Source organism: Elgaria multicarinata, chromosome 7 (assembly GCF_023053635.1).
Source record: "Elgaria multicarinata webbii isolate HBS135686 ecotype San Diego chromosome 7, rElgMul1.1.pri, whole genome shotgun sequence".
NCBI classification, from domain to species: Eukaryota; Metazoa; Chordata; class Lepidosauria; order Squamata; family Anguidae; genus Elgaria; species Elgaria multicarinata.
Genome location: NC_086177.1, coordinates 71,993,168 through 72,018,331, shown reverse-complemented (window position 1 = coordinate 72,018,331; position 25,164 = coordinate 71,993,168). Strand labels below are relative to the sequence as shown.

Below are 25,164 nucleotides of genomic sequence, written 5' to 3'. Positions count from 1 at the left end.
TGTACTCTTCCAGTTCTCTGCTCCACCATTTCTCTACCGCCATCTCCCACTTCTTATGTGGCCATTGCTTGTTTCCCCCATCTTCACCTATCTCTATCTCACAGATTAGGCCTATTAAAACTGGCATACTTGCCCATGTCAGTGAGGTACGTATACTACCCAGGCCAGTGTTCTCCTCTGTAATGAATGTGCAGGAATTTGTTTTGAGAACAACAAAATCTGAAATAATAATAATACAGATTTGGGGGATTTGAGCTATTTTCTCTATTTTAGAAGTAGCTGTTCTCGTTTTAGCAAAAGCAGAGTGCATAGTCCACACTTCTGATTAAAGGTTCGTTTAGATCCACGTTGGTCACTATCTGTGCTCCCATGCCCATTGTGTGTCTATTTGAAGGAGGATGCATGGCAACAAGAGAATGGACCTGGCACCGTCTGCATGCAAAGCATGTGCTCTACTACTGAGCTGTTGTTTATTCCCCAGATAACGGTGGGTTTTTAAAAAGGTAACTTTGTTTTTTAGAGTGGCTTGGCTAAAACACAGATGGAATTTGTTGAAAGCAGTCACAGCTGTTACTGTTACGTAATGAATTTGCTGCACTTAACATAGGAACACAACTCACTTTTATCCCTCTTTAAACATGCATGCACACACACACACACACACACACACACACACACACCCTCAAAACCACACTTACTTTGGTCAGAGTTAATATTGGGGAAAGAAGCTGAAATGTCGTGGAAAATAGACTTGTATGGTAAAGATCTGAAAGCTGGCATTCTTCTTGTATGATATGCAAAGCCCGTCTACTGACATGGTGACATTGCTACAGACACTGTTTGTCATCCATAAATTTACAGCTTATTCTGTCCTGTTCATAAATTGACTAATTCTTTTTTTGAAAGGGGAATTTTTTTTAAAAAAATAATATATGTGTATGTCTATATATAGGTGCATAAAATACCCGGTTACAGGTTGTGTTCTATTTAGCTCTTGATTGAAACGTATTGCTCCTCAGTATCTTTTAGCTATGAAAATTATAATATGGAACAGAGATTAGAATGAAATTATCATGGCTCGAAGGCATTTACTCAGTGGTGGCAGCCACATAAACCTGGGCCCTGAGAATGATGATAATACATTAGGTTCTGCATGCCTGATATTATTGCTGTACATTATGTATGTTTCATTTATACTATTTCGCATACACCAGCAATGCTGACAGATAGGTAATTACTCTCTGCGCCAATGAACACTTATCAGCACCGCCACTGTTTATTGCTGGAATGAAGTGCGCTTGTCAGTCAAGGTCACTTGTTTGTGTGTCCTCTTTAATAGTTCGTTCACAGTTGTTGAACTTTGCACGCAGTTCTTATGGCAGGGTTTCCAGGGGTTACTCTACTCCATAATGTGTTGCTTGTGTTATCAAAGTCACTTATATTTATCACTTTAATTGATAAACAACTGGGCTGCAGGAAGCAGAACTAAAGATGTGAAAAAGCATATTTTGCTAGTCAGCTGATCCTGCCAGGCACCTAGTAATGAATGACTCAGAAGTAAAGGTGTTCTGTACAGACCTTCCTTTGTAGGCGTGCATATATGCTGCTAGCTTAAGTGGAATTCTTTGTAAAAAATAGAATAAAATAAAATCTTAATTCCATGGCAGTAGGCACCAATATGATTTTCAAAAAGCTGTAGAGTTGATATTTTGTACTACGGAACAAGATATTCACTAAATCTGTGTAGGATGACCCTTCTTAGCATCCTACTATATTTCCATTATAGGAATCATCCTTTTTATGTGGCTTTAAAATCGATAAGGTTTACACAACTCAAATTAATATTGTAGGAAGCCATTATTATTGTATTAACGATGGTATATTATTTCTCATGGATAATCATTTTTGTGCCAGATCACTGGCTCTTCTCCTTTAAACATGTCAAGGTTCCCCCCCTTCTTTTCCTTTTGACGTCAAAGCAATCACAAAGGCATTATGTCAAGCTTGTAATTTCATGGTTACAAAAGAGAGTGAAATTCTTAAGCATTTTCCATTCCTCCCTTTGCTTTTCCCTCTCCCCCCTCACTCCCACCCCTGCCTGCTCCTCCACAAACCAGAGCTTTATTAGAAAAGCTGGAACAACCTTTAGGATATAATTTATCCAGTCAAGATAGCTGTAGCTATTTCCTTAAGCCTGTAATCAGCCTGAGTTTGTACACTGCGAGATTTATACTGCAGTTGGTGGTCACCAGGAGGCGTGGGGGTAGGGGAGCGTAAGAGAATTTATGAAGATCATATTTTGTTTGTGTGTGTATTGGGGGAATTATTTTTTGTTGTATATTTCCTTTTTCTATTGCAATATTGTTTAGGTAGGGGTGTCTATGTGTGCATGTACGTGCACCATGAAAAACAAATTTAAGGTGAGGTTGTTCTACATCCTTCACATAAATGCTGCTTTTGTTTAGAATCACACCTACTTTCTCCTGGAACACCATGGGGTTTTTGTAGATAACTGTGGGGATCCACTTGTGCAAATGTATATAATTGTATTATTAAAGGGTTTCAACAATTGACAACATGCTCTGGTTCCATGGAAGGTTTGGTTAATTTGATTACAGAGAAGAAGGAGGAGGAGGAGGAGGAGGAGGAGGAGGAGGAGGAGGAGGAAATGAACTTGACTCATGCTGAAAGCTGCATGTCTTTGTATCTTTACAGTGTAATTTTGAATCCATTTGAATTCTAGTCCTGGCTTTGAAGGTGGTGACTTTGAATGCCAGCAACCAAACCATACATTTGCAGTGGGGCTTGAGTGCGCATCCCGTGGTGAAAAGCCCATAGACCCAAATGGTGCTTGTACTACAGCAGCACATGGCGGCTTGTGCCCTCTGTGGATAGTTAATGTTTGATTCAAGAGGACAGACTTCCAACATGCCGGCTCCTCTGAATCTCTCCTAGCTCAGTTTCCCTATTTTTGAAATCTATTCCTTGCCTTGGTTCTTAGTTACTAGGATGTTACAAAGGAAGGGTTTTGATCTCATGTAGATAGCGTAGCATTAATTACCCTGACACTAATTAAACTGCATCAAACAAATACCACCGTGTTCCTCAGGGGGACAACAGAAGGCAGTTTAAAATAATTACTGGAGCTTCATGCATGTGTGAAGTTTTCATTACTCTTAGGACACAAGCAAAAGAGACTTGATATCATTAAAATTCCCCTCCCTCCATTCCTTTAGTGTTTTGCAAAAAAAGAAAAAAAGAAAAGGGGGGGACTAAAATTTCCTTGGAGCATATTGACATCTAAATAGTAACAATTTTAGTTTTTGCAAACAGTAACTTTCTTGAAGAGCGGTAAGTCTGAGAAGTGGGAACAGGTGTTCCTGTCCACATTCTAGTATGATTATGTATTAGCTTATGTTTGTCAGACCATTTCATTAACCACCTACCGCTATCACATATACATATACTTTGTTCTTTCTGAACCGTGAAATGAAATGCATATATCTTCACTAATGTTTGCTATCAATGTAAATGAGAAAAGGAGGCTTATTACCAATCTCTGCTGCTGTGAAGCACACACCTCTGTACACTTACAGGTAATAAACATCTTTTCATAAGTAGGAAGCAAGATATATTGAGCTCTGTGTACAGTAGAACAGTGATCCTTCTGACTGTACTTCAGTATTAATGGATAGTAATGCCTGGGCATACTACACATTCAACGGGGCACTCTAAAGGGTTTTTTAAAATTAAATACTGTGCAATACACAATGTTTTCAATCCAATGAAACTTTTCTGGCCAACAGTTAATGGATCTATTTTTCAGATGGTAATTACCCATATATGTGTGCCATTGGCTCTCTGCGGATGTAATATTTCCAAACAGTCTGTCAGTGCTGGGCCTTGAGCAGCAGTCTGAGGTGAGTTGGGTCTTGAAACTAGTAGCCAGGACAAAAAGACAAATCAGAAGACAGGACTGAGGAGAAAGACCAGAAACCAAGGCCAAAAACAAACTTCTATGCAGGAAAATGCCAGAGCTCAGGAACACCTCAAGCCAGTCTCAATTGCAAAAAGAAGCCCTCTTATACTCCTTCCTGTCTAGGAGGATCCAATTGGCAGTCTGGGCAGATGGAATCAGTCCAGAGCCTGAAAGTTCTTAACTGAGGGCATGGCTAGATGGGGCGATATCCTGGGATGATCATCCGGCCAGGGATGATCATCCCGGGATCATCACTGGCCGGATCTACACTATTGCTTTAAAGCGCTTTATAAAGTGCTTTAAAGCAGTAGTGTAGATCCGGCCCCTGTGCACATGATGCACAGGGTATCCCAAGAGCAGGGAGGGATGGTGCCTCCCTTTCCCATTGATATCACCCTACCCATTGAGTTTGATTTTTCCACAGTCTCAGGCGGAGACCGTAAACATGTGGCCTGCCATCGCTATCCCCCCGGCTCCTCACGAGTAATGCAAGGAGCCAGGCATGGGGCACAGAGCTCCTCAGGAGTTCTGTGCCCATCAGGGCGGGGTAAGCATGAGGTGTTTTTTTTTAAAAAAACAAACAAACCCAACAACTTACAATTTCGCTCAAGCACTTGTGCACTCCTTTTCCTTTTAAAAAAAATCCAAAATGGTGGCAGCGATGTCATGCACCGCATGTAGACAAGGGCGACAATCTTGCAATCATAAAATTGCGACATCATCGCCCTCCACCCCCTTCTTCTAGCCATGTCCTGAGAAGCTGCGATTTGCAGTTCACCATAGAGGGGAGTTCTCATGGATCCCAACTCCCTCAGTTTTGTATGGTTTCCCCAACCCACCTACTTCTACCCACTCCTCTTTCACTCTTCTTCTCCCCTCATGCTCAAACTCTCCTCCTTTCCTCCATTTCTTACTTTCCCTCTTAATTTCCAAGGAGTCTATCATTTTTGGCTGAATTTGCTTCCTTTCCCAATGGAGAAGTATCAGCAGGAGATCAGCAGTATCACCTGGTTGGATATCACGGCTTGGAGATACCCAGACCACCTCCCAGATGTAACATCCAATCTTCCCTGATCTGGGGAGAGAAAGTGATGAGGGTTGGGTCAGGCCTGTGTTGCTGGCCACTCATAACTCTCTGCAGAAGTCAGCACCATGTTCACAGTGGCAAGTGGGTTTATAGAAGTCTACCCCTCCCTTTCAACAGTATGTGCTAACTAATTCTGATCTGGTTTAAACCAGTTTGAAACCCTGGTTAGCTTCAGTTTTTGAAACCCTCTTCTCTAACCGTGGTTTCCAATGCTGGGTTAAATCAGACTAAGGTTCACATTCAACTTGGTAAACACATAATCCTAATCATAGTTCTCACTGGAGGAAGAATTAAAAGGAGGGAGAGAGGGAGAAGACCACACAAAATTTTGTGTTGGTAGAAAATACATGTAAGACGTTGGCAAAGCAACTTGGGCTTTAGTTCCAAATCTTAGGGTTGAGCTGAATTGGTCCCCCCATTTTACTTCGCTACAGGTGGCTGAAAGAAGGGAGCATGTTTGCACTTTTTCAAAGAGGGTGAGCAAAAATATATACCCCACCCTTGAATTCCCAAGAGAATTATGCTATGCCATCATGTTGCCGTGTTCCGAGGGGACTGCTGGGGAAATAATGGTATCTGCTAGAAAGGGTTCTTCTTGCTGTAGCAGCTGTTGCAGAGTTTGCAGATGTTTAAAAAGTGGCGAAATTAGAATGTGTCTGATCCCCTTTACCATTTTTCTTTCCCTTTTCACCCCTTTACTATTTTGAGCCAGAAGCTCTCATCCATTTATACCAGGGATGGGCAATTTGTGGCTCTCCAAATGTTCTTGGACTGCAACTCCCATCAGCCTCAGCCAGCACAATCAATATGAGGGATGTTGGGAGTTTCAGTCCAACGATATTTGAAGGGCCACAAGTTGCCCACCCCCGACATAGTTAAATGGAATCTGATAGAGAGCAGAGAGGATTCCTTAGATGAGTCTAAAGAAGTGCCTACTACCACATGAACCTGCCAAGTACTAAAAGCGTCCTTAGATGGGTGCCTCTGCTTTCCGAGATGAGACAGCTGATGACTGGAAAGAAGGCCCTCTCAGTGGTGGAACCTACCTTGATCTCTGTAGAGGAAGGCTTGCCTGGGACAGACATCAATTTGTCATTAGGCCCAAACCATTTTTATTTGCTCTTGAATTTTAATTACGTTGAGCTTTTAATCTATCCTACTATTTATTAAACCGGCTAGCTGCCTCTTTTAGCATGTTTACTGTTGTGTTACTGTTGTTCTTTTTCTTGACATTATGAGCTAACATGAAAGTTCCAATTGAACTGAAAGGCAGTATAGTAAATGTAGGGTGACCATAAGAAAAGGAGGACAGGGATCCTGTATCTTTAACAGTTGTATTGAAAAGGGAATTTCAGCAGGTGTCATTTGTATATATGGAGAATCTGGTGAAATTTCCTCTTCATTACAACAGTTAAAGCTGCAGGTGCCCTGCCCTCTTTTAAATCTGGTCACTCTAGGATAGCTCCTGCAGCTTTAACTGTGGTGATAAAGAGGGAATTTCACCAGATTCTCCATATATACAAATGACACCTGCTGAAATTCCCTTTTCTATGCAACTGTTAAAGATACAGGGGCCCCATCCTCCTTTTCATATGGTCACCCTAGTAAATGTTATATATGAATGAATATACATTTTAAGAAATTGCTCTCTAAAGGAACAAACTAAACACACCTGGATAGGTCTGTGTGAAGCTGGAACCTAGATAGGAAATCTCTAGGAAGCTTACGTTAAAAATAAATGAATAAAACAAAAATCAAGACAGAAAACTATAATTTAAAAAGGGAGTGAAAAGGAGAAACAGAAATCATGCAAAAATGCTATAATTTAAATGGAAGCAAAAAACAACAAAAACAAACAAAAAAGAAAGAAAAATAATGTGAGAAGGATAGAATTTTTGTTTAAAGTGATCTGTAATGTTTCTTGCTTAAATCAAAAGGATGCTCAGTTAAGTTTCCTTAAATAGAGCATTGAGTTAATCTTGGGAAGTTGACAGAAAACCAGTAGAAGGAATTCTGAGAATCCAACTAACAAACCAGCTAGAGTATTTCTATTTCTTTAAGGACAGATGGTTTTTTCCTATTTTAAACTGATAGATACTTCATACATTTCTTTTGGATGTCACTGATTTTAACTGCCAGACAGTATCTACTTGTAGAATTCCGTTATTCCTAGATTATTTCAAGTGTATTTTTGGCACATATGGGATATCATACTGTATGTGAAGTTAATTTTTCCTTACACTTAGCTCATACTTGAAAAAGTGTTTTATATAATATTTTTAAAAACTGTCTAAAATGAACAGTTTGCTTTTTCCTCTTCTTCTTTTGACATGATGTTGACAGAAGTCGCTTTGATGTAGTTTAGAGTCATGAATTTTCTATCTGTTCTGTTTTACCCGGGGCTCCATCTATTCAGACATCCTGATCTGTCATTTTGCAACACTTTGTGAAATGCTTGACAGAGAGTGGTTTTGACAAGTGCTGGACATCAGCACCAATTCAGAATAAGCAGTGTATATTTCTCCAGGTAAAGTGACAAAACGTCCAAAAGTGTAAGAAGAGCTGTGCGGTCTTCAATCACATTTAATGTTACAAAGCAAAACCTTTTCTGCTTTCTATATTTATTCGAGCAATTTGTAGCAGTTTGTTCTTGAGAGGGTGCCAGAATTTGGGGAGAAGAATGGTTGCTCATATATTTAATGTGAAACTTAATTTTTAATTCAGTGAACACTGAAACCCTTTCTGAAATAGAATGAATGCGTTAAAATATATGTGAAGTAATGAATGTTATTTTTAACTGGAAGTCATAATTTCTGTTATTTTTCTGAACTTGCTCAGGACTTGTTCAAAACCGGACTTCCTGCTTTAGATTTATGCATCATTTCATGTATCCAAAGAGGATAATAGAGTTTTCAGTATTCATTTGCTACTGGTTGGGATCCATTCACTAATTATTGTGTTTTGCCATTAGGTTATGTTCATTGCTTTGTATGGTGCACAATGCTGAAATGTGTAACATTTTTGTATAGTTAATTTGCATCTGTATTCACTCAAGAAACAGCTGTTGAAAGTTGAAGGGGGGGTGCAAAATGGCACAGCCTCGAGATGTTCGTGTTCATTCAGCTAACTCCTTTTTGATGTGATACCTACTGGCAGAGTTGTGTGGTGGATTCAACTTCTTTGACAGCCATCAGCCCCACTGACCAGTAGTTTCAGGTTTTATAGTTAGGGGAGGAAAGAAAAAAGAAAATATTTCCATAATTTAGATTTTTCCCCCCCAGCTGCTGGATCGAAAGGTCCTGCCAACAGCTATCTAAATCAACACCATGCCAACATGTTCTGTAGTCCGAAGGTCACTCAAACATCTGGCCCCGCAATCTTGTTCGTTAAGTTTTGTCACTGGGCAGCATCTGTTTATAGATTCTTCCTCAATCTCTCTTTGATCACTTTGACAGCAAAAAGAAGCTTCTATCATCCTTGATGTGTTAAGAAAAAAAAATATTGGGTGCGTCGACCATTTTGAAAACAAACATGATTTTTTATCACGATATCTGTTTATTAAACTATAATATCACTGTGTTTGCTATTGCTGCAAATTATTTTAAATATTGTCAAGATTGGAGTGTTAATTTGTGTACAAGGGTGCTTCTGAAACTACCTTTATATGTGTGTGTGTGTGTGTGTGTGTGGATGGGTGTGGATGGGTGCTTTTTGCCATGGCTTTCCGATGCGTTGTTTTGTACAGTCAGAATGCAGAACATATCTAAATTAAGGAGGGCATGCACAGTTGGGATGGGTCATTTAATTTATTTTTAAAAACTTACATGGGAAAATGAGAGCCAAACTAGACATTGCGTGCCATTTGGGATTCGAAATGTAGGTGGGGACTTAGCCATTTGCTTTCCACTCGGCACAGTTCCTGGTCTTTCAAATGTATGTTTCTGCTCCCAAACAGAACTAGAGCATTACAGTTTGTAGTAGAGTATAATATGCAATTGTCTGTGCATCTATTTCCCTTAAAAATATCAACATCCAAGCAGGTTGGCTGTTATAATCATGTGACACCAGTGCTTCTTCAGCTGCACTGCCTCCCAGACCATTTCAGAGCCCAACTCAAAGTGTTGGTGTTGACCTTTAAAACCCTAAATGGTTTGGGACTGGAATATCTCCTCCTGTTTGCACCTGCTTGGCTCTTGGACCATTTTTAGGAGGCCCTCCTCCAGGTGCCCTGCAGGAAAGAATATTAGGCAGATGACTATGAAAGAGAGGGCTTCTCAGTTGTAGCACCCCATTCATAGAATGCCCTCCCCAAAGAGGCTGGCCTGGCATCTACATTATTATCTTTTGGGTGCCAGATGAAGACTTTTCATTTCTCCCAAGGACTTTAGAGACTAAAGGTGCAATCCTATGCATGTTTACACACAAAAAAGTCTTATAACTCCAAGCTGGGAATTGTAGTTTTCTCTGTCTAAGCATGCATAGAATTGCACCCAAAGTTGTTTCTTTTAATTTTTATGGCTGTTGATATATTCCTGTGCCATTTTGCTGTTCTGTATTGTGCCTTATTCTTTTCAATATTAAAGAATAAAATGTATTTTATTATTTTAATAGCTTGTAATCCTCCCAGAGAACACTGGCTGTTGGGCAGATTAATACATAGATAAATCATGAATCTAGGTATTCATACTTTCGTTCACTATGGTAAGTGTGCTGCCATTGCCTGGTAAGCGTAATGGCCCTTCCTCTAAAACCTGAAGCTGTATAAGTGGCCAGGGATCACCCTGGAAGTCACATGGCAATCCCTGAAGGCTGAGGAGCACCTCTATCATGCTGGCTTTCTGAAGCAGGGGAGTCTGGCCTGGGGCTTCACTGGCCACCACTTGGGCATGATTCATTGAGCTCCATAGATAAGCAACAGCTTAATAGTCACTGTTGTGCCTCCCTTTCCTGAGGGAGGCAGAGGTTTCCTTAGCTACACAGTGCCCAAACTAGCAAGGGGAGAGGCAGGTGACCAACATGTTTGGCTCTGGTTCTCTGCTTTTGGTAGCAGCAGCAGCAGTTCTAGAACTAGCACCTAGAACAATAGACATTGCACAAAAACTAGGATAAGAACAAAATGTCCAAGCATATTCTTGGTTTTGCACAACCCTTTGCGGCAGGGTCTAGCTATTTACTGTTTTACTCTGTACAGCACCATGTACATTGATGGTGCTATATAAATAAATAAATAAATAAATAAATAATAACTTAGCGAGATGAATTAATTAGTAACTCATGGGTAATTAGGTGCTTATCAGAGTTCAGATATGCTGATTGAATGCTTCCGCTCTCTGCAGGCTGCATAGTAATTGCATCACCTTTATCAGTTTGCCTGGCTTGCTAAGCAATTGGTGAATCAGCATGGGTGCAGCCCACACAGGGCAAGGCTTAGCAAAACACCACTCAGAATGGCATGGATTCACATCTTCCAACCTGTGGTGGAAAGTGGATGCACAACAACACTCGGATATCTGTTTAACACTGCATACTGTTGTATTATTTAAAAGGGAAGTTGTGCATCTCCCCCATTTTGAGTTACATGAACCTGAGATGCAGTGGGAGACCATCAGTGGTAAATTTTGAATCGCAAGCATTCCTCATGACAGTTCCCATCGCCACACACCCCAGTGAGAGTTAAAAAATGCAGGAAGCTGTGTCTGTCTAGATCTATAGCAAGAGAGCCAGTGTGGCATAGTGGCTAAAGTGTTGGACTAGGAGTTGGGAGATCCGGGTTCTAGTCCCCACTCAGCTATGAAAACCCACTGGCTGACTTTGGGCCAGTTACAGCCTCTCAGCTCAGCCTACCTCACATGTTTATCCTATTTTGTGAGGATAAAATAGAGAGGAGGAGGATTATGCATGCCGCCTTGGGTTCCTTAAGGAGGAAAAAAAGCAGGATATAAATAATAATAATAATAATAATAATAATAATAATATTGTGGCTGGGAAAATCTAATGACCCCCAAATACACTTAGGATTGCTGTTAAGCTCAGAAAGAATACAGAAATCTGATGAAAGGGGGGGGGGGGGGCGCAGATTAAACCATTTATTTATTTATTTATTTATTTATTACATGTCTATCCTGCCCAGGAGCCAAAGTGCTCTGGCTGGTTCACAACATGAAAACCATAAAATACAACATGACAAAAAATAATATGAAAGTTTAAAACTGCTGTGGGTGGGTTCTAGTGGTGGGTGGAACTGAAGATAAAATGGATTAAAGCCAAAGAGGAGGAACTGAATGTGAAATCAAGAATTTTTAAGATGTGTTGATTTGTTGTACTAATGTTGTTTCCCTCCTCAATCCAAAGGGAGAGGTGGGTAAGAAATAAATGTATGTTGTTGTTGTTGTTATCTGGGTTGATAGTAGATTAATTAATAGGATCAGAAGATGATTTTTTACCTTTTTGATTATTGAGGTGTAGATTTCACTTATCTTGTGGTGGGCGGCAGTATATTCAGTTACAGCACCTGTTGGTGTCTACTGGGGTTGCATGAGAAATTTGTTTCATCTTGTTTTTGATCAGGATTTACCCAGTTTGCACCTTCTGGATCGAATATAGACCCGGATGCAACCTGTGGTTTAGGTCTGTATATTTCCGTGTTCGTGACGTCATTTGCGGACCAAAAAAATCCAAAATCCCTTTTTGACTGCATGCATACATTTGAAAAATATGCATGGGAAAATGTGTACTTTTGGGGGGGAGGGCAAAAATATGCTTTAATCAATGGAAAAAAGAATGCACAGATTTTCGTGCACAAAGAAAAAAAATTAAGTTCACAATCTGATATGGACTTGAGTCGGAATGAGCTTCAAGATGAAATTCTGAGAACTTCTGCGAGCTCAGGTTTTGCTGATTCACACATCTCCATTAGCAACGAGTGTTTTGATACCTCCTATATTGTTGGAGAAATTAATTGGATCATTATAGAATGCTAAAACTACAATAGATATTTATAAATGGTGTTTGTAATGCAATGAAACGGATGCTCAATATGTTGCAGAGGAATGCCATAGGGAATTGGAAAGCTGTATGCAGCCTAATAAGTTGAAAGTTGCCTTAGCTTCTATATGTTTTATTTTTGTAGTTTTGGAATTAAATCTGATTCAACAGAAATTGATGTTTTGTGTCTATTGGACACCACAGAGGTTTGAGAAGAAGAAGCTGGCTGGCTCTGCTAGATGTTGGTGTTGTAATGCAGGCAATGCATTCCTGAGGCATATAATGTGGGCATGTCCTGCCTGCATAAATTCTGTTCTTGAAAAATCTGATAGTTGTGGATGTTCATGAGCTTTTAAGTTATATTCCTGTGATGTGGGGATTAACAGATGGGCAGCAAATGTAGACTCTGAGAGCCCTAACAGTTGGGAAAAGATTCATAGTTCAAGCCTGGAAGAAGAAACACTCTTCCATGGTGTGAAGATTTTACTACTCTTGTTGCATTTGAATATATATCTTACAGGTGTCAATTTTGTCTGGATACTTATTTAGATATATGTACTGCTTATGTTAATATATGAAACAGAAGTGTTGAATCTTTCTTTCTCCCTCTGTTTAAATTAGTGGTGTTGTGAATAGTTATTGCAAATGGATATGCTTTTTTTTGGCATTGTGTGTTGTTTCCCTCCTGTTTTGGTTTTGTTTTGTTATAATTCCAAATCAAAATTTAAAACAGGCAAAGAAGGTTGGACCAAAATCACCTCAAATAATAGTATATTTAAGCTTAAAGCTTTTATTGGCAGTAACTAAGCCTTAAGAGAGCCATTTCAACCTTTTGGAATGGGGGAAAAACACTCAACATCCAAGAAACCACCCCAAAATTGATAATTGTGGGAAAGGACAAGGGGCCAGGGGAAGGGGTGTGGCCATCTGGGGAACCATGGAGAGCCAGACTGGGATTCCAGGTGGGCAGATTTGGCCCATTGGTCTGAGGTTCCCCACCCCTGATCTAGTCCAATCCCCTGCTCAAGATAGGCTCTGCACTGCAGGGTGCAGCTGCCGCATCCCTGACAGATTGCCACATCCAGCGTCTACTTAAATGCCTCCAGTGAAGGAGAACCCACCACCTCCCACAGCAATCTGTTCCACTGCTGAACAGCTCTCACTGTTAGGAAGCTTCTGCTAATGTTGAGCTGAAATCTTCTTCCCTGCACCCCTTGGTTCTAGTCCTGCCCTCCGGAGCAAGTGGGAAAAAACTTGCTCCATCTGCTGCATGGCGGCCTTTCAGATATATGAAGACCGCTATCATGTCTCCCCTTAATCTTCTCTTCTCCAGGAGAAACGTTGAACATACTGTACGCTATTGCAGCCTCATTCATTTCCTTACCCTGATGCAAGTCAGGCAGCTCGATTAAACTCTGTTCTATAGTTCATAAAACTCAATGTAGTGTGTATTAACAAACAAGTGTGTGATCAAGTTGGTGCTAGAACAACCAGGCCACCTGTTTTCAAATTTAGTTTCATTCAGGCATAATCACTTAAATGTCACACTGCAACTCTGGCTGCACATCACAAGCATCTAGACATTCCTGGGTCATGAAGCTAAACCAAAAACGTCAGCTACATTGCTCTGAAAGGAAACATGATACAGCTGTAGACCAGTTTGCTGGTGAATGGGGGTAATCTTATACTTCAGACTTCCCCAACCTCCCAGCATTCCCAGACAATACCGGGCTGGGTGGGAATGCTGTGAGTTGCAATCCAACACATCTGGAGGGCACCAAGTTGGAAAAGGCTGTTATACATCCAGAACATACCTTTAGTTTTTTCATTTGCATTGTTTTTGGCAAGCCAAATGTGGCCCTATGAATTTATCTATATACCAACTAACCAGTCATTCAGCTGTTATTGACTTATTCCCATTGTCATGTATTTGAATGAAACACGCTACCTGTAAAATGGAAGTTGTTGTTGCTTGTTGTAGAGCGAGAAAATTGAAATGATAGTGCAAGAATGGATTATGTAGCACTTGTTTGGTCTCAAAGCTGCTCTAGTATGCCACAATGTGTCTATGAAAAAAATAAGTGAAATCATAATAGGCATTTTCTGGCTCCTTACACATTTCATCCATAGTAGTATATGACCTAGGTTCAATTTTCATCTGTTGTATTCAGTCTTTGACATCTTAGGGAAACACCATGGATGGAGATAGTATTTCTAGTAGGTAATTGAGGAAGTCATGTCCTCTCTCCGTTTTGTGCTCACCCGTTTATGAACTTTGATCCTAAGATGAGCTGATTTAAGGAGATTTCTAGAAAGAGAGTCTCCCATCCCTTGTGCTGCCCGAAAAGCTTCATTTCCAGGTTTGAAGACCCCTCCCCTGAACAATGAGGTAAGGGGGCTGCCAGGAGAGGAGGAGGAATCACCCCAAATCAGCCTTGGAACATGTTACCTTAGAGAATTTCATAGAATGAAAGTTTCCCATCCCCTCCTCCCTTCAGCATCTTCCTTTCCACTCATCCCACCTTGTTAGCAGGGGACCAACCTCTGAAGAGGCTGCAGCTGCAGCTAGGTCCCAGGTCTGGGGAGAAAGAGAACAGGAAGTGTTCCTTAAATGAACTTAACTTAGGCCAAAGCTAGACCTATGGTTTATCCCTGGATCGTTCGGGGGTTAAACCTGTTCATCTAGGTGACACACAGGGGATCCAGTGCTCAGGCAGGGGTGAACCCTGGATGATCCCAGGATAAACCTTAGGTCTAGCTGTGGCCTAAGTTAGCTAATGTTAGGATCCAAGCCCTAGCTTTCCATATATAGGAGTTTCTAATGAATACAGCAAATAAATATTGCTATTTAAGAGCTTGCATAACAAAGGTGAACTTGCATTCATATAGTTAAGTGTCTGTAATTATGAGTCAGCTTGACTTTTTCTTGATGATGAATTGCTCTCCATTTGAGACTGCTGCTCTGTTGATAACTCCAGTGCAACATATGTTCCAGTGGCTGAAACTTCAGAGGTGGGGAATGTGGGGCCCTCCAGATTTATTTATTTATTTATTTATTTATTTATTTATTTATTGCATTTATATACTGCCCCATAGCTGAAGCTCTCTGGGAGGTTTACAAAAGTTAAAACCAGTAATCATTAAAACAAATATACAAAGTTTAAAAACATAAAAAGCATAAACACAATATCCTTATAAAAACAGCTAGTCTGGGGTCCGTTAAAAACAAACAAACTCAGCATACGTTGTTAAACGCCTGGGAGAAGAGAAAGGTCTTAACATGTGGCACATGGAGACCGTTAACGTCACATCCTTGCCTTCATTTTAAGGAGGAGATGGAGGACCTCAGGCTGAGTCTGGTCCTCCAAGGCCATCTGGTCCTCCAAGTTTTCCCAGATGGCCACGCCCCCTTCCCTGTTCCTGTCCCCTTTCCACCATTAACAGATCATTTGGTGGTTTTCTGAGTTCCCCCCATCTCCCATTCTGAAATGTTGACATTCTTTTCCTAAGGCTTAGTAACTGACAGTAAGAGCTTTGAGTTAAAATGTGCTAGTATTTTGGGAGTTCACCCCTTTTGCCTTTGGAATGTGGTCCCCATGAGTTTCTCTAAAATGGAATTTTGTCCCTCAAGCTGAAAGAGTTTCTGTAACGCTGAGTAAAAGACTAATCTTGCCTGAATCTACTCACTTCAACTAGAAGAGTAGCTAAAAATGGACGTGAGCTATATCATGTGTGGAACCTGTTGGGTGGAGAAGGAAGCCAAATAGGCAATGAAGGAGTTGCTTTTAGTATTACAAGTTCCCCATGTGTACATGTGACATGTTCTACTCTTTAAGGCCACCTTAAAATCATTTCTGATACTCCTGACAGTATTCAACACTGCTGCTCCACTTACGTAATTGACGCTGAACTAGCATAAGTGACCTCTAGTACCTGCATAAGCATGTATGATAGGTTTAAAAATGTCAAATGCAGGAGAAAGTGGATTTGACCAATTCATCTATCCCTAGCCATAGCTTTAATAGTTTTGCTCTAGTATATAACAAAACACTGATGTCAGGCTTTAGTATCCCCCCCCCCCATTTTTACTTTTTTTGTATAAATCTATTATTAATTATTTATTTGATTTGTGCCCTACCTTTCTTCCAGTGACCCACAGGATGGCTTAAAACACAATTAAAATTGATTTAGATATATAAATAAATCAATTCAATAAAATGCAATAAAAACATAGCAATTACAAGATTTTTTTAATAAAAAAGTTAAGAACTAAAAATAGCACCCAATCCACAGACTGATTTACAGGACAGAGGCCTTCTTGAATGGATCCGTCTTTGCCTGCTGGTGGAAAGATATCATAGAGGAAGCAAAGCTAGCCTCCCTTGGAAAGTAGCTCCATAGCCTGGGAGCGGCCACCAAGAAGGCCTTGTCTCAGGTTCCCACTAAATGTGTCTCTGAAGGTTCTAGTCTCAAAAGAAGGTCCTCTGCAGAAGATCTTAAGAATATGGGAGAAGTTAGTCTTTCAAGTATCCTGGTTAGAGATGTGAAGGCCTGGAAAAAACCCACAAAAAAATTGGGGAAAAACATTTCCCCCATTTCCCCCCAAGCCTTTTTGTTTGTTTGTTTGTTTGTTTGTTTCTGAAAAATTAGAAAAATTGAAAAAAATGAAGAAAACATGGATTATGGAAAGTTTTATTTTAGCATGATGAATAAAATGTTTAAGACAAGGTGTTTATATATTTACTTCTCCAAATAATTTCTAAAAACTATGTACAGTATCAGATTATTACTATTTCTGTGCACCGAGGACAAGCGCTAGGTTGTAAACTGAGACTACAACCCTCAAATGCAAGAGCAAGATGCATTTCTGCCTCTAGGGGGCACTGCCACTGAAGCAGAGACTGAAACTGATAGTGATAGCTATAGCTCAGAAAATGAGTCTGATTAAATTTCATGCATATTCATTGAGTCTTGGTTCCCCCTTTTTTTCTCAGTTCTTTTTATGGGAATGGGTGCTTTATGTCTGCTTGACACTGTGGAGGACTAGCGGAGACATGAAGAATTCTCTTTGTTACTAATGTTTATGGTTTCTTCTGTGTGTTTGAAATAGGGTGAGAAAATATTTCTTATCAAAACATATTTATTGATGAAACCTATGTTTTACTAATAACGAGTTCTGGTAGCTACATCTCTTTTTCCTTTTATTTTTATTCTAGAGTAGGTGCAGGATGCCCAATCTGGTTTGGGACCCTAGTGATGGAGGTAGAGGGGCTATAACAGTCTGGATCAGGGGCCCTGCACCTACATAGCTCCTACACATCCATGTAAAGTAATGTCTGTTTCAACACTTAAATCCCATTGTCTTCCGTTCTTGCTCCCAAAGTATCATGTAAAAACAACAAACAAAAACCTCCACACCATGTTTCTGCAGAGTACCTTTCTGGGGCATGAAACCTCTGCATTCATTGTACATATTACAGTCCAAGTTTCAAGGGTGTTTTTTTCTATAGCTTGCTTCCCCTCCTTTAAAAGAGAAAACAGAACATTCTGAATTGGTCAATTTAAGTTTGCAAAGACTTCTGAAAGGCAAATCAAACAAGAATGTGTTTTTCCATCCGTTCCTTTTAAGATCTGTTTGGTAATTACACTTTGTAAAATGAAAAAGATCTTTTCTATGGAAATGCAATCTTATTAGCTCTTTTTCAGCCCCCCTTTGTCTCCCTTCTACAGAGGGACATCTTCATGCTGGGCTTCCCCCCCCCCCCACTATTATTCTATTATTCTTCACACTGCAAAAGTTATGTTAAGAGTAGGTGCAAATCCTCTCTCTCTCTCTCTCTCTCTCTCTCTCTCTCTCTCACACACACACACACACACACACACACACACGGATTTGCTAGATTTAGGACAGGCGGGCAGATGATGAAGGTTAAGAACAGGGCACAATAGAGATTATCATAAGTAATGAACGTGTGTGTGTGTGTGTGTGTGTGTGTGTGTGTGTGTGTGTGTGTATGTATGCGTGCATGTACTCATGTATTGTAGACAGATCTGGATTAATGTTTATCCCAAACAAGAGATTACTATATGTCTGTTTCTGATTGTAAACAGACATTATTAAACAGAAGGTTTATGTTCATGAAAAGCAACTACAGGTGTTGTACATTTTTGGTGTATTATATTCCAAGAGACAAATTCACCTGTTCAATTCCTGCACTGGGAATTAAATTGGAGGTGATTTAGAGGCACCTTTTCCTTCTTCTTCATGAATCTAAGGAGGAAAGGGTGTGGACCAGACTTGAGCACACTTTACTTTGGATGATGGTATTAAGTCAAGTTTGAAATGTTACACTTGGTTATGGCAAATGAACAGTGCAATGCTATTGCCCCGCTCGTGCTCTTCGCTCCTCTGATGCCATGTTTCTCGCCTGCCCAAGGGCCTCTACTTCCCTTGCTCGGCTTCGTCCATTTTCTTCTGCTGCCCCTTACGCCTGGAACACTCTTCCAGAACATTTGAGATCTACAAGTTCAATCGCAGCTTTTAAAGCTCAGCTAAAAACCTTTCTCTTTCCTAAAGCTTTTAAAACTTGATGTTGTTTGGACTTTATACTGTTAGTTTTACCCTACCCTGTGCCTGCTTACCCTACCCTGTACCTGTTTGCATTTTCTTCCCCTCCTTATTGTTTTACCATGATTTAATTAGAATGTAAGCCTAAGCGGCAGGGTCTTGCTATTTACTGTTTTACTCTGTACAGCACCATGTACATTGATGGTGCTATATAAATTAATAATAATAATAATAATAATAATAATAATAATAATAATAACAACAACAATTCTTGAATTACAGGTTATACCCAGTGCTCACATCTACTGCCATAGTACGAGAAGAAAACTGGGGGAGTTGGGTGGGGGTGGGGGAGAAAAGAAAAAAATAACAAGAAAAAAATAACAATAACACCCGCTGTAGAAATGTAAAAGGCTCATGTGCAGTCATGGTTGGCTCAGAATTGTGTTCTTATAAAAACTTGTTGTTCTATGTTCTGGTGGAAATGGAGGTAGCAGATCACATCCATGGCGCGCACGCAGCGCCCCACACCAGATTGTTGGATCTGGGAAGGTTCCATTTTAAATTGTCCCAGAGCAACGCTACATCAGAACTTCTGGAGCAAGCTTCAACAAATACACTTCTCACATTTGCCACAGTGAGTGTGACACCACCTTCTGGCAAGCAACAACTTTCTTCCCTAACTTTGAAACTGCAGAGCTGGACGGGGTTGTCATGCCAATGTCCCTCCCCAGCTCCACCTTTGTGAGGGGACGCTAGGGTTGGTTTGGCAGCCAAGCAACAAGCTCAATCCTAATCTTCCCTGTTGCAGAGGCTTTTTGACTGCTGCTCCTTGTATGGTTTTTCACCTGACTGGCTTTGGACAAGGATCTTTGTCATCCTTGTTGTAGTGAATATTATTTCCTGCTTGTTTAATGCCTGCTTTTTAATGACTTTATTTTTGTCAGTGTCTAAGCTATGTTTCTATTAATTTTTTAAAGTCTTTATCTCAAAGCTAGGGGAAAACATTTAAAAGGGAATTTTAATGAGTTAGCCTTTGTATGATCTGTTTTAAAAACCAAAAAAGAGGAGACAAGCATTGATGGTATACCATATGAAAAATACCACAGTGTTGTGATACAATTATTTCAAAGAAATCTTAAGGTAGAATCCAGTGAAAAGTAAGCAGTTCAGGCTGTGATCATTTATCCATTGTAATCCTATATCCATGTAAACCCGGGACTAGAGCAAGCCATGGAAATGAATGGGACTGACTTCTGAAGTGGACATGAATAGGATTGTGCTGTTAACCTCCATATGATTTCAGTAGGATAATTTAATTTTCCCTTAATGAAATGTGAAGTGTGTTTGAGTAATAGAGTTAATTGCTTATTGATTTAGGAATGGATAGTTGTACATTTTGCCAGATTTTCTCAGTCTTCCTCTCAAAACAGACTCTGAAATTTTAGATTATGCTGAGGAGGGCTGTCAGAGAAATGTGCAACAGAGTCAAATGCATTCAGTTTTCATGAATCTGACCTACGGATTCTGCAACAGTCTGGCTTTTTCCAAGTCACATGGATTCTGTAGACTTGTGGAACAGATTTTTTTTTTTACATTGGGGAAAGATTTGCACAAGTGTGCATTAGCACTAAGGAGGAGCTCTCTCTTAATGCTCTATTGAGTAATGACTTCTATAACTGAAGTGTGTATGAGAGAGAGAGGTTGGGGACAACTACTCCAGAACTGCATTAGTAGCTAGACCTAAGGATTATCCCAGGCAAATGGAGGGGTCGTCCTTGCCTGCTCCCAGGATCCCCTGTGTGTCATTTGGATGTACAGGGATGATCCCGGGACGATCCCAGGATATAGGCCTGGTGTAGCCATGGCCATAGGCTCTGATGAGGACTTTCCAAAGTGGGTTTTAAAAGATAACATTGTTTATAGTTGAAATGTACTTTTTCATGCCTCCTGGAAACCATTTTCATTTTATATTATTGTACCAGTTGCATCTTGCTGCTGGTTTTTCAGTGCATTTTTCAATTAGAGAACCAGCCTCTTCAGAGCTTTAAATAAAACAAGGACAAGCAGTTGATGTCAGCTTTGCTCCCAAATTCTGTATTAAATAAATTGATTGTGTTACATTTTAAAGGAGTCTAAAATAATATGGAGGTATAAAAAATCCTAAAGGAATGTTGTATACAGTTTTTTAAATTGTGCAGTATTTTTTTTTATTCACATGCACACTCAGAGGGAGGGAGGGAGGGAGGGAGGGAGGGATAGATAGATAGATAGATAGATAGATAGATAGATAGATAGATAGATAGATAGATCTGCCATCTCAGCACAGTTGGCCAAGAGCCACAAGTCATTAAAATGACCTCCATCTTCCTAAGCAAAGACAGAAATGAAGATGCATTTCTGTTATCAGGCTGCTATGGGTCATAAGCAGGACTGGTGTTGACCCCCCCCCCCTCCTCCCCAGCTGCAAATACGCAAAACCTTGACATGGTATCCATCCTTCTAAATGGCAAACTCAACTGGTGAGTGTCAACAGGGTTGTAACCCCTAAGAAACAAGAGGGAAAGATCAGCGTGCTTTGAGAAACTCTGAGGTTTGCAGTTGTACCACACACACAAAAGTATTTGGGGGGGGGGAATCTTAGGATGTTGGGGTGGAGGGAGGAAACCCAGCCCAATTGGGCTTAAACATGCTCAATGGCAACAGAATGTCTGTTGGAGGGAGAAATAGAAAACTGGAGAGAGGGGAGAAGTGAAAGGAGTGTTCTGTAAGAGGGTATGGCTGTCAGAAACACTGAAAAGGAGCATTCCACATTGTAATATTTTGTTGCGAGTCCCACATATTTTACAGTCTTAAGTTTGTTCTTGCTGAGCTAAACATGTCTGAAGCAAACGATGACCCTTGCGTCTCTTTGATGGCAAGATGTCTCCCTGATGTGATCCCGCAGACTTGGAGCATTAAGTTAATTTCCTCCTGGATTTCTGAGCTGCGTCTTTCGTACCCCGCGGAAAGCCGGTGAAGAATACAGCTTTTGACCAAATGACAGAGCAGGGAGGTTGAAACTAGGTGCATTAAATTAGAATATGACAAACTGCCTATCTAAATGTATCTGTCACATTGTTACTTAAGCAATATATTGTCCAAAGTGAAAGCTGGTCATGCACAGAAATCAAGAATAACAGGTGTACCATCCAAATAAGTTAGTCGCTTTGAGAAGTTGATTGTGGGTCGTGTGTGGGCTGGTATAATGGCTGCAGATAGAATTCATCTAAGATTCCTTTTGGTCACTTTAAAGAGAATTTAAAAGTTTGCATTGGCTTTTACATATAGTTAGGCAGTTTAAATTCCATGAAATCAGTTTCATTGAAACATGGTGTTTTCTTTTAATTACATATGGAAAAGCAAAGCACATTTAGGACCAATGAAGACACACATCTCTTTGTGGAAAGTCATAATTAGGTAACATATAGAGTCCAGGGATAGCCTGGGGCCCTCTGGGTATTTTGGAGTACAACTTTCATATGCTCCGGCCAGCATTGGCCAAGGATGAGGGATTATTTTATATTTTATTTATTTATTTATTTATTTATTTATTTATTACATTTCTATACTGCCCAATAGCCGGAGCTCTCTGGGCGGTTCATATTTCTACTCATAAGGAAGTCCCATTGAATTCAGTGAAGCTTACTTCCAAGTAAGTGCATACAGGGTTGCAGCTTAAGTCTGTGTAATAAAATCTACTCATGTTTCCTTTGTGCCTTCACCTCTTCTCTGTTACCCATGCCTCTCGCCTTCCTACATTTAGTATTTGGATTGTAAGTCCCTCTTTCCTTGTGAAAATTCTGTTGAATCAACTGTGCATCGATAGTTCATAAGATTTTTTATATTAGCCTACAGTGTTTCAATAGTTTTAAAATAGTTATTCCTGTATGCAAATTTATAGAGATATAATCTAATGAATGTAAGGCAATTAATCATCTCAGTTTTGGCTTTATGAAATACTCTGCTTTATGAAAGCTGAAAAACATCTTCTGTTCCACCTTATGTTATTGAATCCAGCAGTTTTTAATTTTAATAATAATAATATTATTATTATTAATAATAATAATAAGCAGCAAATGGGTTATTTTTGAATTGAAGTATCTTTTCTAACATTTCATGAGAGGCTATGATAGGGTTAATATAGCCACATAAATTTCCATGCCATGTATGATAGTAGTAAAGCTTCTGATCCCTTGATCTTTGATTAGATTCAAGCTAGTAAATATCTTGCGATTAATCAAAATGAGTTGTTCCGCATGTAGTGTAAGTCACCTTCCCAGATGGGGCTGAAGCATCAGAAGCTTTTATATATATATATATCTCCTTTCTATAACAGACTTGTCTTCTGCTCCTTCGTATGAAATCAGTTTTAGGAAGCTAAGTAGGGTTGCTGAGCAGACAATTGTCACTTGCATTTGGTCAGGATTGTTAGCAATTGCGTGTTTAGGTATTGCAATTCTGTTTTAATTGAAATCAAGTGGGATATGTTTTTTTTTTTAACCTATTGGAAGTTATACATTCAAATACAAACATCTAACTTGCTCGTATGCTTTTCTATGCAAAATATATGATCTTAATTTTAAATTTGCGTAACGTCACTATTAACTTGGAAAAGCCTAGGCAGATTTTTTAAAAGAGCTGTAATTAGTTATAATTACATTTTTCCTTGAACTAGTTTCCCAGAGAACCAAATTCTCTCCTTTTTTAATGTATTTACATTACTCTAAAGAGAATTGGTCTAATTCATGGGTTTATGATGTTCTTAGCAGCTTTGGAGCACATGAAATGAGGAATTCCCCGGCAGGTGAAGTTGTCCCATGCATGCTTCTCACTTGCATTGTTAGAGCTGCTTCTTGCTCAGAAATCACTGGGGAAGCCCTTGCACCAAGTGTGCACCAGAACACCCAAAGAGTTTTGGACACGATCCTCCACATCTAATGCATAATACAATGAAATGTTTGTCATATTAGACATATACGAATGCTTTCTTTTCTTATTTTGTTTCTACAGGAGACCTGGAGAAGCTCCTTTAGTAAACAGTTGGATTCCTTTCTTGGGAGAGGCTCTGAATTTTAGAAAGGATCCTTCCAGTTTATTGCTGTCCTTCAAGCAAAAATATGGAGATGTTTTTACTGTATACATGACTGGTGAGAAGCATGTTATTTATTTCATAAGACTTCTTAAAAAGTCAAGTAAAAGTACTAATGGTCTTTTTCTTGTTGTTGTTATATGCTTATGAGGAGCAGACAAAAAACAATTTAAAGAAAAACACAGAAGAAACCATCAACATTAGGTAGAAAGAAAATTACTTATGTTTCCACTAGTCCTCCAAAGTGTCAAGCAGACATAAAGCACCCATTCCCATAAAAAGAATTGAGAGAGAAAAGGGGGAGGACCAAAATTCAACAAGTATGCATGAAATGTAATCAGACTCATTTTCTGGGCTGTAGCTATCACTATGAGTTTCGGTCTCTGCTTCAATGGCAGTGCCCCCTAGAGGCAGAAATGCATCTTGCTCTTGCATTTGAGAGTTGTAGTCTCGGTTTTCAACCTAGGACTTGCTTGTCCTCGGTACACAGAAATTGTGATAATCTGATACTGATATATACAGAGTGCCCAAAGAACATAACTACAAGATATACATTCAGGGATGGACAGTGATAATTAACCTTGTTTATTTACAGATATAACTGATACATCCACCTGCACAGTCATCAATGGCAAACTACTGGTTACCTAACAAAACTGTACATGAAAATTACTCCTGATGCGATCGTATCACCTTTTTACAATAAATAATTCCTAATGCATGATATACATTAATCAGCTGCTATTCACATTTCTCCAAGCTCAAGGCATACCGGCAGTTTTGCATTTTGGAGGTGTCTACCCCACAGTAATCTATGGGTTTCAGCCGATTCGTTGTTGCGTTTTTTTCCCAAAGAAACTCTGTGCAAACAGGACAAACAAACCGGAGGCTTGTTAATAAAGTTTACAATGCTAAGAACAAGGAAACAATAAACATAACATAACCTCATATTATAAACTTAGTTTACAAGGTTACTATACTGATGTCATTACCAGCACTGTATTGTGTCTATAAACTGTGACTGTGGTTTTGATTTATGTATATTATGCATTAGAAATTATTTATTGTAAACAGGTGATATGATTGCATCAGGAGTAATTTTCATGTACAGTTTTGTTAGGCAGCCAGTAGTTTGCCATTGATGACTGTGCTGGTGGATGCATCAGTTATATCTGTAAATAAACAAGGATAATTATCACTGTTCATCCTTGAATGTATATCTTGTAGTTGTGTGCTTTGGGCACTCTATATATATCAGATCATTCAACTACTGCCTTCCTTTTTTTGAATAATCTGATACTGTACATAGTTCTTAGAAATCATTTGGAGAAATAAATATATGAACACCTTGTCTTAAACATGTTATTCATCATGCTAAAATAAAACATCCCATAATCTGTTTTTTCTTTATTCCC

The 25,164-nt window shown here is 39.6% G+C and overlaps 1 protein-coding gene across 1 annotated transcript in view; it reads left to right on the top strand.

Annotated features, from left to right (window-relative positions):
* Window positions 1–25,164, top strand: part of LOC134401654 (cytochrome P450 7B1) — a 113,596-nt gene that overhangs the window by 59,778 nt on the left and 28,654 nt on the right. The window contains exon 2 of the mRNA XM_063130784.1: window positions 23,671–23,807. Within this exon, the coding sequence (XP_062986854.1) occupies window positions 23,671–23,807 (137 nt within the window). The remainder of the gene's footprint in view (window positions 1–23,670; window positions 23,808–25,164) is intronic.